A 16094-nucleotide genomic window follows, 5' to 3' on the forward strand; every position below is an offset into this window, starting at 1 on the left:
AGATGTTGACATTCAGCAACATCCTGAAACTGCACACAACCTGTCTGGTTGCTAGTTATGCAAGTACCACAGAATACGTTTAAAATAGAACGGGTAAGCAACCTGATTGTTTGCATGCTTTTATGTGTCTGGTGTCTCTTTGAAGCTCCCACTTGCAAAAAGGTTGTTGCCTTTCTTTTCAGTGTTAAATCCACCATCATTTGTTGGTTAAAGAGTTCTGTTAAGGTAAAGTGTGCTCAAAACCAAAATGAACTTATTTCTTCAGAGTTACTTGAACACCCACTAATAAATACATTAGAAGACTTACTCATCTTGAAAAGAGTCAGAAAGAAAAGATAAATAATATATTTCAATCGAAAACTGAGTAGGAAAAATGGGTTTAAAGTTGCAACTGAGAAACATAGAAACAACTCCAAAGCTCATTCTGTCTGGAGGAATACAATTCAGAACTCTGTTACTAACACACTGCATCATGTCCACTCACTATAGTCAGATAGATTACAATAACACCTTGGAGAAAACCAGCTAGCACAGTAACAAAGCCTCTCAACCAGATGCTGAGACTTGATACTGAAGAAGGTTTTGATGGTATCCACAGGCCTGAATACAACAGGACAATACTATAGGAGAACTAGCCAGGAGGTACTAGATTGCCAGCAGGCTTTGGAGAAATAAACTGAGGGCCTCAAATCACCATGGGCAAATGGCAGTTTTCCAATGGATTGGTTGGGTCTTGTCTACACTTCAAGGAGGGATCTGAAGTCTGATGAGGCACTGTTACAAGCCAATTGTAATCCGTATGTGGATATCAGACTGAGATGTAGAGTTTGTTACTTCTAGGAATTCAAAAAACATCTGATACATAGAAAAAGATATATTTTCTACATCTGTGTATTCACCTCTGTGCAGTCACATAGTTCTTCAGGTATCTGAAAGGGTTAAAATTAAAAATAGTAATAATATTAAACATTATATATGTTATTAAAGCAGCTTGGAGTAGTTCTATAAGCATGCAGGTTTTGAACATGGTTCTCTGAAATTAAATTTACTGAAAATTTCAGAAAAAAAAAAAAGTACTCTGAATGATCATATATGACCATCACCTCTGTTTTATACATGGTTCCTCCTCTCCACACTAGGCTATGATGTTAGCCCAGTGCCTCCAACACAGAGGTTGAGAACGTTCTTGGTTCGTAGACCCCATAGATATTTTCCAGTCAATATGTGGGCCCTTCTAAAAAGATCATCACTGTAGCCCGCTGTGCTTTCCCCCTATGAGCCTAAGTTTTCTTAGCTGACTTAGATGCCTTAAAGGCAGTCTGTAGACATACAGGAACAGTCATGAAAGTACAGCTGTGAGTGTCAGCTGCGAGATAGCAAATTTTGAAAATGAATGTTCCTCATGAAGCTGCGATGGCATCCTGCAGAGCTCTTTAGAGAGTCAGGAAAACACTGTGGCACAAGTCTGTAACCTGTTCAATTTGGACAGTGAGTTGAGTTTCACATCCCTAAAAGCTAAAGTACTGGGAGAGGGGAACAGGGAGGATGTTTCCATTTTATTTTTTAATAACATGAGAGAAATCCAAGCTTGTGAGATAATGCACAGTTAAGGGACAACAGACCCCTTAGCAGGAAGCAGCACAAAGCACTACCATGGGATATGAACAAAACAACTTTTGCCTGGCTTTAGCACTGACTATTATAAAGCACATAATACCATGAATAAGAATCAACCCATAATACAGCAAAGCCTCTCACAGTGTGGTCCCGGCACGCAGAACCTTTCAATACAGCTTCTGACACCTGCAGAGGTTTGGGGTGGAAGCCCACTTTCCATCACCCGGCAGTTGGAGGAAGTCTCACAGCTCTTGAACACCACATTGTTTAATCTCTCTGTTCCCAAACGATACGCTGGACCCCCCAAAACTTACCTTGCTTTCATCCCAGTGGACCACCCATGTGAAGAAAGTTTCTAGAGGGATTGAGCTAACCATAAACTAATGCAAGCAGCCTAACTGTGCTGGAGTTAAATAAATGGCAACATGCCTAGCCAAAATCCTCGAAGTAAAATACAGGGTTAGGTTACTTTTTATTCACTTGGTGCCAGAAAGAGGCAATTCTTCCAGTAAAATGCAGCAGAGGGAGTAGAAGAGGGAAAGAGAGAAAGCTGCTAGAATAGCAGCTTGAAATCGAAACGTATCGTCTAGAGGTGTCCACCTGAGCAACCACGTAACTTGAGAGAGCAGCGAAATGTCTGCCACCTGGGATGATGACTAGTGATAGGATCACGTGTTGAAGCACTCTGAAAGGAAATGCTGCAAAGAAGCACAGCACTGGAAAGTAAGTACATCCAAGTAAGTACAGTCCAACAAACAGGCAGCTGGGGCAACCTGACTGTGATTTTTAAGTGGAAAAGTACTTGAAACTAAAAACGTGCAGTATATATAGTTTAACAGAGAATACAGTTACAGCCAGTTGTGCAAGCTCTTCAAATCTTTAAATGACAAAGTCCTGCTGTTTAAAAAAATGACTGAATGCTGCTAGATCAGATACCAAGACTGCTAATTTGCTTTCCATTGGCTTCAGACCAAGAGTCAAGAAAGAAAAACAAACTAAAATCTTTGAAAGAGTATCAAAATATTTGCCAACAGAGACCAAAACACTCATTTTCACATGTTCCTTTCCTTAACAATACTGGGGCAGGGTTGCATGCTCTGAAGGGAGTGCCTGCTGTTTGCTTTAAAATATCCTGAGCAAGCAATACCTGTGCTAATGTCATCCATCTGGCAGTGGCAGGTCAGGTCTGAAGCCCCCTGTTCAAGCTTTCCTCCAGGCTCAAGCTGAAGCTGCTTCCAGTTCACCAGGCTACAGAAAGCCCATTTGATTGAGCCAAATGGGTCTGGTCATCTGGGGGCACTGAGACCTACAGCACTGACTGTTGCATGCTCTGCACGGGGAATCAGCAGGACCAGCAATGTGGATTCACAGGTTGCCTACGCTGGCATAAACTTAGGCTTCTGCCAAAAGCAGTGGTTACCCTTTTCCTCCTAGCCCTAATCCCTCCACTTTCTTTAAGTCAGTGCCCTATGGCTAGCTGAGAAAAGAGATACTGTTTTCTAATGGGCTGGTTTGTCAGAGTTGCTGGCAAAGCCGTGCACTATGGTGGGAGTCAGCCCACTGTGTTACCCAAGCTCAACCTTCCAATTCAAGGACCTCTGCCATTCTGAGATTCGGGTTGTGGTTCAGGCTCTACCTCAGACCTCTGGAACAATGTCAGCCTAGAAGGCACCACAGGACTGCACAAACAAGGACTGGAATCACTAAGATGCACGTTCCAAGAGAAAAACATTAACATTTTACTTTTAGGCATTTATTAAACTATGTGTCATTAATTACAATTTAATGACACATGACTTCACCGCAGCCTGTCTGTCTGTCTTTGACTCCGTGTGGAGACAAATGACTAATACAAAATTATTTGGGTCAATTTGATTAAGAATCACATTTACGTTGCAAACAGCGATGTTTTCCAAAGTTTGGGCTGAAATGTCCAGAAATACTTTAACAAGAGCAGAGCTTCAACTGCTGGAGATATTCCATTCGGAAAAGTGATGATCAAGGAGGGCCACAACAGGAGGCTGTAAGGTCAGAAATGTTATGTAGAGAGTGAACAGGATGCAGGGAAAGCCAAAAACACAAAATGATTTCAAAAAAGAGAACTCATGGGGGACAGGTCAATCTGACAGTCTTGGATGCATTCCTTGCTCAGGAAGCCTCACATTGCTAGTTTTCTGGGATCAGGGAGAATGCCTTCAAGGAAAGTTCACTCTGTACTCTCCCAATTTCCTTCTTTCTTTTCCTTAGCACTGAGGATCTGGGGAACAAGATACTGGGCTGGAGGGAGCTTGACCCAGTGTGGTCCTCCTACATTTTGAGGCTATATATTCTCTACCGCAAAACCATTTGTGAAGAAGTTTCACACAACTTAAACAGAAAAATATCAGCTCTCTGGAGTTTAGCCATCCTGCAGAATGTAATGAAATACTATAACCTGTCATAAAACTCCCCGAGATGGTAAAAAAATAATATCAGCTGGAAAGATACTCTGAATTATTTTTAGACTGGTTTCTGTGTATATCCTGATCTACTTTCCACTAAAACTTCAGTTTTATCCCCTGCATATTCTGCAAAACTTTATACATGGGATTTTTTTTTTTTTTTTAAGACTTGAAATCCCAAATTCCTTCAGGTTACCTAAAGAGGCCTAAAAATAGCAATAAATACAAAAATCTTTACAAGGGGGGATTTAATGCGCCAAGGACGTAGTCTGGCACTGGCACTGAAGCACTGCCAGCTTCCAAGTGAGAGAGAAAGTTTGTTCCCCAGCCCCCTGTTCAGTTCACAACAAATGCTGGACTGAAGATGCTGTAAAAAACATTCGCTTTCCCTGCAGAGGGAACATCTTGCTGGTCCTTCTCAAAAGTTATGTGATAAACCTGGACTGCACCATTGTAATGTTAACTGAGCTTTCTGTAAGAAATCATAAGCTGCACTATAAAGCTCAGAGGAACGAGCCTCCAGAGAGGATAGAGGCCAATGTTTTAACGCATAAGTGGTCCAGCAAGAAGTGCTTTGGCATTTCTGTTTGGATCATGGCACACACAGGAGACATACCATGCAGCTTGTAAAATACTTTAACATAAGAAACAATACACCCATGGCTTCTACTCCTAGTGTTTTAACTGCTAAACAAGTACCAGTGCTGAAAGCCCAAGGAAGTCTCAGGTTTTGGTCCAGAGGGAAACACAAGATGGAAGTGGCACTAAGCCATATCTCAGGGCTCCCTTCCATAATTCCACCCTGAGACTCTAATTAGGGTCCTTAACAGCAGGGGAATATGAGGTTACAGTTCCCTGCAAACACCCTCCCAAAGGAGGAGGGAATCTCCAGCATGCGTTTAGCTGTGAACAGGACACAACAGAGCCATTTCACAGAAATCTGAATCCCAACAAGTCAGCTCTAGGATCCTGGGGATCTCACAACCCACAGCCAGAACAAGCTGTATCCAACAGGAGGTTGTATCTCTTCAAGCAAAAATGGGTGAAAATGTCAGCCAATTAAGCTTTTTCCACCTACATCAAATCAGCTCCAAAAGCCAAACCAGGATCCCAACAGAGCTCTACGGGAAGTCTCATTTCAGTAGATCTAAACCCTTAATGTTAAAATGTTAGAAAAAACAGAACTGCTGCGTGGGAGCACCAAAGCCACCCTGTGAATATTAATCGCTAGCATATATTGAATGTAATTGTCTCTCCAATATTAAAAGGCTTTCCCTCTCAATTAGTGGAAAGTGACTCCCACAGTTCAATTTAAGGTTTAAATTTGGAAGGAAGAGATTTTCTTTTTCTTTTTCTCTACCTTTAATGTAAGACATGTTCTTCCAGAAAGCCAATGGATAAGGCATTACACCAAAATTTGTAGAGCTGTGATTCCAGCACGTCCATACTATGATACAACCGTGCTTGTTTTCCAGCAGCTCTGGTCAGTACACCACAAAAACTGAAAGCTAATGATAAGGGGGTCATTAAGGATGTGAATCCCATTGAAAAAGCATTGAAAACCTGGGAAAGGCAGAAGGAAACACAATCCCCAAAGTTGTTTGCTCGAGCACCAGCAGGCACAGACCAGTGCAGTGCCAAGGAGCACGATAACAGCAAAGCAGTAAGGCCAACAGATCTACATCTCAGCTTCCACCTGTATGCTGGGGTAACCATCATGCTCTTCTTCACCCTAGTGGTGTCATGTGAATGAAGTGCTGAGATGTTTTCAGACTGGGGACACAGTGTAAGGACAGGTTGGTAGCTTCCCTCTTCTCACCCTATCCAAAACCACCTAATGAGCTTTACCAAGGAACCCATCCTTTTATTTTATGTGCAAATTTGGACTTCCTTTTCACTCAAACACATCAAACACATAAATGACAGACACTACCCCATACTTGCTAAAGGTAGGTTACGTCTAACATGACTTCACTACTGACAAGTATCTTATACTTACTGTATGCTGCTAGGATTAAAGGCTTGGAAGGAATATTGACTTCTCCAAAGCATTAATTTTCTTGATTTTATTTGTGGTAATGATCAGTGCCAAGCCTCCTCATAGCCACTGTCTGTCTCCAGGCTCAAGAGATGCACCTAGTGAAACCATCCCACAAAGCCATTTCCTTGGATACAGCTGAACATGGTTCGCAAATTCATGACTTTCACTTAAGTTCCTCAGAGGAATTTTCTTAATAGCAGGATAGACGCCCAGAAGAAAAATAAGTGCTTCACTTATCACCAGTGACACTGCTCCCCTTTTCTTAAATACACTTGAAAGAGGGCTGCAGGCAGCATTGCACCTAACAATCTTTCATGAAAGCTGTTACGTTCAGGGCTTCCAAATAACATCTTGCTTTTGTTGTTGTTCTCCTCTTCCTTTTTATCTTGTACTGCCTGCACCAAAGGGCTTATGAGCTCTCCTGTAAAAATACTTCCAAAAATAAAGAGCTGATTTGGAAGTACAAAGCTGCTGTTGTGGGACGCTGCAGCATCTGTTTTAGCGTGTCATCTTTATATTTAGAAGCAGCATATCCCCACAGATCAAGCACAGCCGGTAAGTCACTCAGCAACCCCTTCCCATCAGCTCTCACAAGTCAGTGCCAGCCGACGTCCTCCCTCCAGCTGCAGGGGGGCTCCTCTTGCCTTCCCACAGCCCTGTGCACAGAGGCAGCCCCGCACCTACGCGGCGGCACGCTGCCACCTTACTCACGCTGATGAGCCTTGTCTCTTTCTCTCTACCATTAGTGTCCCGCTGAAAGCTCAGCCCAGTGGCAAGACAACTGCTGGCCTCCAACCTTGATGCTTTTTTGCAACGTGCTGCTTTTTCTTTTTCTGGGTCACGCGGTGTGGTGCGTATGCCGCACGGCATCTGTACGAGAACATGCAATAAAATCAGAGGAGCCACTGAAGCGTGCAATCTAGCACACAGCTCTGACCTGTGCAGTCAGACTGCTTTGTCTGTGCCCCTCAGCCATTTTTCTAAGCAGATGCCCACAGCTAGAAAATAGTTGACATTGAAAAATGCCAGAGAGCCTCTTCCATGAAGCAGCTGGAGCTCTGCTCTGAGAAGGCTCGGCAAGTAAACTAAATGAAGTTAAAACAAGCACAGCATTCCTACAAAGTGTTTGCCACATGTGAGCTGTACAGGTGGATTTGAAAACCCTTCCTCCACCCCCCTCTAAGAGCAGTCTGCCCCTTACAGAATTGCTGTTTGCAGCACCAGGCAGCACTGTGTAACTCAACCAGGCAGAACACAGCAAAGCAGGACAAAACACAACACAGACCCAACAGGAGCCATCAGAGCAAAGGTCACACGAATACTGTCTGGAGGGCAGGAGTGGCAGCAGATAGAGAAGCTCGTCTTGGCTCCTTGCTGCCTGTAATGGATGATGACTGTGACGTCCTCCCAGGCTAGAATCAGCATCTTCTCCACACACCCTCCATCATTCTTCAGTCTGCAGCGGGTGAGCAAAGCAGCTCGCAGCACTGGCAGTCTCCTCTAGAGACCACTGTTTCTGGGTGATGCTTTGCACAGATGTGAACACTATTAATTAAAAGAGTGAAATTTCAGCCTGGCAAGCATTTATAATGAAGTGGAGGGGAAATGCTCGCAGATTTCTCCTTTGCTTTCAACCATGAGGAGTACATGTGTGTATGCATGCAGGAGGGGGAGAGGGGGCAGAGAGGGCAGAGAGGGGAGAAGCAACGTGTGTGAGCTCCCGGGCAGTGATCGGTTTTGGCAGCTACCCTGAAAGAAAAAGGCACCGTCAGCTCTGTAAAATACATAAGAAGATCTTCACTGGCAATCTTCTCCAGAGATTGCATGGAGTGGAAAAGGCCCAAATAGAGCTGCAGAGAAGGAACACTGCACTGATGTGTTGAAGCCACCTCCTGAAACTGTTTGGTTCAGCTCTCGCCTGGACACAGTCCCCTGTTGCTGCTTCCTGGAACAGAGGTGTTGAACAAAACAGAGCCTGGAGGAACCTGGAATACCTTTATCTACAGAAACAGTCTGGCAAATACCACATGCTTCCCCTTGTATAGAGAAAAAGATGGCCTTACCTGAGTAGTTTTCGCCCTCCTGCCCTGCATGCTGTTACTATGGCTCATCTGTGGGTTGGTGGCTCCTTCTGAAAGGCAATGGGACTTCCTGCAGGGCAGCGTGTTGTAGTTACTGTAGGAAGGCGCATCCTCGGCAGCACCAGATGCCATCTTATGGCTGCCAATGTCTGGGATGCCAGACACTAAATTCCGGCAGTACCCTCCGAAAGCGTTGCGTGGGCCCCCATTTATTGTAGCACTTGGGGCTTTGGGGGAGTACAAGTCACTCATGGAGTTAGCACGCTGGCAGCCAACCAACTGCTGGGGGCTGCACTCAGCCTCTGTTCCCCGGGCCGTCTCAACATCCTTCTCTTCGGCCAAGCCCAGGATTTCCTCATTGCTTGTCAAATGCTCCTGGCTGAGGTCTGAAAGCGAAAACTCCAGGCTGTCCTCCCTCCAGATATCGGCCGATTTGGAGCGCTTCTTCTTGAAGCTGGCTGTCTCCACGAACCTTGTCCCGTTTGGCGCGTACCGGCGCAGCCTCCCGTCGCCTTCAGCCAGGAATGGTGGTTCCTCTCCATAGAGCCGGCTCTCCTCAGAGTCGGGCATGCTCTGGACAGACGCTGCGGTGAGCACAGTACTGCTGTCCATGCTGGGCGTAACGGAGGAGTCGGTGTGGTAGGAGACGGGCCGCAAGCCCATGTCCACACGGTCCACCCAGATTGGGCTCCCAAAGTCCTCGAGGTTGGCCTCCTGGGTAAAGGGCTCCAGACCGTTCTCTGCCAGAGACTGGGGGATACTGGGGGTGCTGCTGGAGCGGGTGCTCACCTCTGAGTTCCTGTGGATAATTTTGCCAGAAGAAGCGTGTCGGGTCCGGCGAGAAGCTTTATTGGTGAGGCGAAGTGAACGTGATGTGTGCTTGCGGCCCAGGCTGGCGTGCTTGTCTCCATAGAAGGCATGCTCTACGTTTTGGCTTTCCGCGTTTCCCATGGCTTCACAGTCTGCAAGGGGAAAAATTAGGAACCATTAAAGTCAGCAAGGCTTGCTGTAGCAGCGGTTACAGTAATTCAGCAGTTCAACAATTAATTAAGGGAGCTGGCAATTGTACCAGCACTTTACAGTTACAAATCAGATAAATCAGTACAAAGAAAGAAGGCAAATCATTGCTACGCCAGGGTGAATGATGAGCGTAGAAGAGGGAAGGATTGAACCTTGAGTAGTGGTCTGGACTGGAGCCAGTTTATCAGAAAGTACGCTATTAATCTCAGCCACGCACATGCTTACTTGACTACTGATATTAACTAATCCTTCACAATTCTAGCCAACACTATAAACTCAAAAAATCAACAAGCAGATAGGCATGGTTGTTTATCTGCATGCAACGAGACACCAAAAAGTAGAAGGACAAACATCTTTATTTGAGATTTCACTTTTTTTTTTGCTGGGAACCACAAGTTGAAGCACCAAATAGCAAAGTACAAATTCAACTATTTGTTAGCAAGCTAATGATAGGTTTGATTTCTGGAACAAAAAACAGAGCAACATTAATCAGGTACAAAGATCCCCACACAAGAAAGCTGTATTATGAAAAATACATTATCATGAGTGACTCAGACTATACAAAAATAACCTTTCCTTCCTACTCACTCTGAAGCTGATAGCTAGATCTAAGCACTTTGATCTAGCAAAGAGAAAATCGAGCTGAAAGATAGGGACTGGGTTTCTGTCCCCTTCTCCAGATCCAGCCTCCTGCATTATTAAGTTGTGGATGCCCCTCCCTGAAACGGGTTTCCCATCTAGCAGATGGGAGTCATGATCTGGATTCAGCCTTGGAATACACTTTGAGATCTGTGATCTCACTCAACAAATGTCAGAAATATTTTTTTAGTAGTATTGGCTCCTTCTGACCAAAGAGCAAGACGAAGAGCAAGAAAAGTAAATGCTAAAGTACATGGCCATTCAAAATTAAATAGGAGGGATCCTGAATTACACATAAGACAATTATATTTAGATAAATAGTCCATTAATCTTTAACAGAAATTCCAAGACAAAGCTTCCTCATTTTAAGGTTCCTCTATTAGTCTGAGTTGAAAAAAAGAACTCTGTCTTGACAGTAAAATATTCTGGAGGTTTTAATTTCTCCGGGCAATTTCTTCTCCTTTAACAGGACGTGCCAATGAGTATTGAGCCAAGTGTTCACAGGCTGAATGTGCCCATGCGTGCTCCCTCGCTATCTAAATACACAATATCACTATTGCATGAAACTGAATTAACCCTACATAAAATACACCAAAAGCAATGAATTGTCTGCGTTAAACGTGAGCACAGCAGTTCTGCTGTAGGCTGCTCTGGATATGTAGGGTGGAACTCAGCTTATATGGTAACATTTCTGAAAACAGAGGACAACGCTACTTAATATTTCTGCCCAGCTAGGAAAGTCGCATCTGAGGCTAAAAGTCTGCTCAGTGCTAGAGCAAAGGCGCCTCCAGAAATATCTGGACATTTCAGTATCTAAAGTAAATATACTCACGTGCCAAGGAAACCATACCAGGAAATACCCTGCGTCTACTGAATGTAATGGCTGAACTCCCATTGACTGTCATGAGACTCGGTTATCATGCGTCGTTTAGAAAAATAAATGTGCTGAACAGAGAGTAGGTTTTAATCTAAAAAAAAGTGACAGCATTATAAATCCCCGGGCAGGGTTTATTATTCCTTAGAAGCTACAGACCTTTGATACGGACTGGTCAGAAAAAAGAACATCAGCTGGTTACTTTTGAAGCACTTTAGAGCACAAAACCTGCATTTTGTTTTCCACACTGATGCCTAAAGCCAGACCTCAACACTCCCCCTCTTGCAAAAGAAACTCTCTTGGGGTAATACTTTTAGCTGCTTTGATTCCGAAATTCTTACTAAGCATACTTTCATTTGAAAGGATTTTACTGGCTGCAAAGCACATCAGAGCATGCAGTCATTTTTCCCCATCTCCAGCAATGAAACCATCACTTCAGTATCTACTTAAGGAGAAAAAGCAGTTCTAAAAGTTCTCTTGAAACCATGAAAAATTAAACGAGAGGCTCTTTACCTTTCAATATGGAGCTGCAGAAGGGCAGGGGTGTCCTAGCGCACTGCACAGCCAAGCACACTTGCTGATGAAAACACTGTGCCACCACCTCGATATAGAATCCATGCACACCAGGCAGAATGACACCAAACCAAAAAGAAGCAGCAGCCCAGGCTGCATCTCCAGCCAGGAAAGGCTCCCCTGGAAGGAGGAAAATCTTTCCTCCACAGACGCAGACGGCTACAGGAATGTTTGCTGAGCAGTTTCACACAATGAGAAGTATCTGCTAGATACCTGCGAGAAGTGCCAGACTTCAAAGTAAATAGCTGTCCCTTTTTAATTCTAGGTATTGGTGCTTTAGGTGAGGATGCCTTTGCAAATCCTGAAGGCAGCTACTATCCAGGTGATTAGCCCAGAGCTTGCTCCTACACCCAGGGAGGACTTCTGAAGCCTTACACCAATCCCTCCATCTTCCCCAGCTATACGCTGCAAGTTGGCATGCATGCAAGTCCCATTTGCATTTCCGCTAGTTGCCCCCAAACCAGTTCAGGTGCTTACAGGATCTTGCAGTCAAGTTCACCAAAATGGGAAAAATTAAACTGAGAAGAAAAGCAAAAGACTATTTTTAAAGCTTAATTTTGCTGGGGTAATGAGCTGAACCCATGTGCCCCAGCACAAGGAAGCCCACCTGCAGACACAGTAAGGACAGGCAGCATGGCTGTAGAGCCATGGAGGAGCCAGAGGAGGGGGGAAAAGGTGGCAGGGGCAGCCGTGGTGCAGATGCAGTGTCCTCAGCTAGCAGGAGTGAGGCAGCAGACACCCTGGGGCAGAAACGCCTCCAACTGCTCCAGCCACAACTGCCAGATGCTGCCTGTCTACGGCTTAACTGAATTTAGCACACTCAATGAAAAAAATCTGTATCAAATTAGGAAAATGAGTCATATTAATGGGACTTGCACGTAAACGCTGATAGGACAAAGGCTCCCCTTGTTAGCTCGCCTGCCTGAATCCAAAGGTGACCATTAAAGACCTATTGAGGTACCCACAGGATACTACATAAATCAAGTGTGACACGTCTTGATGCTTTAAACAGGTTTGTCAAGCATGGCCAAGGATTGCGACGTGTCAAAAATCTGTTCTGAATTATTCTCCAAAGCCAGCAGAGATTAGTGCACACAGACCATTATCGCAAGCAGAACCAGTTGGAAATTTTTCAGCAGAAAATGTCGATTCATCAAAACCCACATTTTTTGTGGGAATAGACCGGTTTTGATGAAAGACTTTTCCATTCCAAGAGGAAGACATGTGAAAACCCAAGCAGGGAGACAGGCACGTCTCCTAGAGGAGATACCAGCTCAGTGACTCAGTCACTTGCCAAAGAAGCAGAAGATCAAGATCTGTATCTGCAACCCAAGTGAAGCAAACATTGGGCTGTGACTTTGTTACTCCACATCCCCGAGGGGCAGCCTGACCATCAAACTGTGGCTGCTCTGGGAAAGGGCTCCCTCTCCTATAAGATCTGTTCCGATCTGGTTCAGAATAGGGAAAACATCAATCATAGAAGTCCAGTAAGGATCAGGAAGGTCTGTCTATTGCACAACAATAGATAGTAAGGATTTTTTTTTAATTATTTTTATCATGGAAAACAAAGACTCAGTATGTGACTGTGATATCAACATTAGGATATCACCAGGGAGAACAAAAATTCTGCAGCAAATCTTTGGAAAAAACAATGCTCCTTCTATCAACTACCCTAGACAGACTGGTTGAACTCTAGCTGACCTGCTGAGTCTTTGCTGGCTGAGTCATATAAAATGGTTACAGATAAAGAAGATCATATTCCAAATGACCACTGATGATGGTCCCATCTACGAACACCATTTCATTTGAAAACTGTAATTTTTGTTTCTCTTCCCTTCTCCCCAGTATTAAGTATTCCTTAAAAATATTATAAAGCCAAAACATTTGTTTAAAGTAAACCTATGTTACTAACTCTCCAAATTCCAAAAAGTTGGGCCTTTAGATTCCAGGAGAAGATCTGACATATTATTAACTTTCAACCAAATTTGAAGCACCTCGCAAGACAACAGATTGCCAATTTAAATTTAGATTTCTAGTAGGAGGCCCTGGTGACAAATCTGTATTTTTCTCCTGGAGCGAAGCTTGAAGGTTGTGAGAACCAGAACAATGATCAAATCCACAGTGAGCAATGATTCTACAGAAATAAACTTCTGCGCAAATCTTCCAGCCAACAACAAAGAATTTTACCGAACTCACAAGAACCACATAGAAAAATGTACAAGGCTAATAACCAAGTGCAAACATACATATTTTATTGTAATCAACGTGCGCTTTTTCAAAAGGGCAAGAAGGAGACTGAAATTCCACAGTATGCCTTTGAGTTTCCCAGAAACTCCAACAGTATATTTAATTGTTTTCAAATAAGAGCCTTTTAACGAGCCATTTCTTTTTTGTAAGCCGTTCTTGCTTATGCTAAAGCATGGGATGGACTCCAAAAAGGCCCTGCAGGCGATTCAAATCAGAGGAGGAGAGAGGAGAGAAGGAGGAAGGGATGTCATCAATAGCTGCTTGATAGCAATTCAAATGCCTTTGTATTGCTAAATGGGTGTAACCATAAACCGCATGCAGCTTATCCAATTTTTCCCCTCCCACGAACCATTATACAAACACAGCAAACTCCTGTAGAAAATGTATGGACACACATGTACCTTCCAAGGCAATACTGGTATCCAGCGCAACCTTCCCCAAGAGAACTGTGGCATTTAGAGGTATAGAATTGCAAATGATACCAAAATGAACAGTTACTGGGATTGCAGAAGCTGTCAGCACCTGCCACTCAGCGCCTCCATTACTCCCTCGTCAGAGTCTATGACTATATGCCAAAAACCTGGGGAGAAAGAGGGGAGAAAAAAAAAAAATCAGACAAAGGGTTAGCAGGAACGGCCATACAGGAGGACATATTCTGCCAAGCCCTATTATTGTCACTTACCTAGGAAACATTGTTCAATACAGCATGCAAATGCCGTGTTTCAATTTGAATTATACAATCTGATGAGAGTAGAATAAACAAAAAGCCCAATCAGATCCTTGAGCCCAATATACAGAGCTCCCCATCCTGACACTTTTTGCAGTAGAATTCCCTGATGAAATGAAGGTGCCCTGCAAAGGAGCAGTGAGGGCAGAGAACACACCTGTGCCTGCTGCCTGGATAGGGCTCCAAACATGGCCTCTCACAAAGGCACCCTCTGAGGGACACAGGCTCAATCTCTGGAGGCAAACAACCCAAGAAGGGCCTGAAACCGAGAGACCACAGACAAAATGCCTCTGTGCCGACAGCCTGATTTATGAAAAGGGTAGTAATCCCAGCAGTGATTTCATTAACATTTTTCAAGGACAAATCAGAGGTGTACGGCAGAACGTTTACATGCGTTTTTGTGCACGGAGAAAAGTTCTTGGGGTTAATTGCACCCACAAAAGCGTGGATACAAGAGACAGCCTGTGCCTACCTAGGCCTCAAAACAGTCATTAGAACAGTCCTGAAGTCACACAGGTGCTCGTGCACAAGCCCAAGCAATTTCTTAGCCTGGTACCACTGGGAGACACGCAGGGCCTGGTCCTATGAGGCACCACAAGCCCACCAGAGGAGCCAGGGCTCTGCCCACACCAGCTCCAGTCACACAGCTGCTCCTCCATGGCCCTGCAACAGTGTCAACAAAATGCCGCAAGCCCAGCTGTACAAGTTACAAATACCTCCAAAAGACTCAAGAAAAACAAAACAAAAAGCTTTGGATGAGATTACCGATGCCTATCAGGTTCTTAGAGCTATCTGGTAGGGAAACTGTGATCCCCATTTGGCTGGGTTCTCAAAAGAAATGAGCGTCATCGGCTCCTTTCCAAATTAAAAACATTCGCGTTTTCTTTTTCCTCCTTCGTGTTCCCCTCTCTGTTCCTCACCTCCCCCTCTCCCCCCAAGCTATTGGTTGAGTTCTGTCTGAAAAGCGGTTCATGAATTGCTCAGGAGCTGACAGAAATTAATAAAATGAAGCTCATTTATATTGAAATGGACTCATTATCATGCCAGCTGCCAATAGTTTATAAGACAGGAATCTTGCTGACAAACAAGGTCCTGCAGGCAAGAGGCTTTCCACCTGCATCCACCGCATGACAGATAATCCTATGAAGTACATTCCTCACCTCCAAAGAAATAGGATTTGTGATAATCTTTTTTTCAGATCTGTCTGCTGTGGCCACAGAAAACGTGTCCAAAAGAGGAAAAATACAGATGTGGCTGAGCATTTATCAGGTTTTCCATCATGAAGTGGTTTTTGAGGAGTCTGTAATTCAGTCAGAAAGATCTGTTCCAGCCTGAAGCCAACTCCACTCACTTCTGCAAAAAACTAGTCACAATGTGCCCTGTTCCACACATCGCTTTGCTCCTCCAGTGTAAATTATCCTCTGCTTTTATTCACGCTCTGGATCAAAATTTAAATGAATTGACTCTTTTGTTAAAAAGGTGAAAAGATCCAAAGTGGAGACCTACAACTGGTAGCTGAGTGATCCAAATTCTCACTAAGCTCTACTGCGTCTGAAGGGCTGGCAACATCCTTTGCAAGAACGATGATTGTTCATGCACACATGATTCCTTCAGAAGATAATGTTTCCTTTCTGAAAATTATTGTTCCTATTAACTTCTTCAACTTGGAGAGACTTTCTCAAATGAAAGCAAGCTGAATCTTTCAAGGAAAACATTGGGTTTTCATACTTCCCTTTGCCTGTCATTAACATGCACTGCAATGGTCTTCATCTCCACACTCTGTACTTCACCCCAACAGCCCCAGCTCTCCTGCTCAGTAGCTCTGTGGGTCCTG

General features: G+C 44.1%; 1 protein-coding gene across 14 annotated transcripts in view; it reads right to left on the bottom strand.

Annotated features, from left to right (window-relative positions):
* The window catches only part of TIAM1 (TIAM Rac1 associated GEF 1), a 172436-nt gene that overhangs the window by 71497 nt on the left and 84845 nt on the right, over window positions 1-16094 (bottom strand). For 6 of the 14 annotated variants that reach the window (XM_085241793.1, XM_085241820.1, XM_085241752.1 and 3 more), the window contains one exon: window positions 8163-9142. In XM_085241793.1, the coding sequence (XP_085097919.1) occupies window positions 8163-9131 (969 nt within the window). In that variant the 5' untranslated portion in view covers window positions 9132-9142. Of the gene's footprint in view, window positions 1-8162; window positions 9143-13934; window positions 14114-16094 lie in introns of those variants that run through there. The other 8 variants (XM_085241770.1, XM_085241784.1, XM_085241776.1 and 5 more) reach the window with 3 other exon arrangements.

Source organism: Meleagris gallopavo, chromosome 1 (assembly GCF_905368555.1).
Source record: "Meleagris gallopavo chromosome 1, MGAL_WU_HG_1.1, whole genome shotgun sequence".
Taxonomy (NCBI): domain Eukaryota; kingdom Metazoa; phylum Chordata; class Aves; order Galliformes; family Phasianidae; genus Meleagris; species Meleagris gallopavo.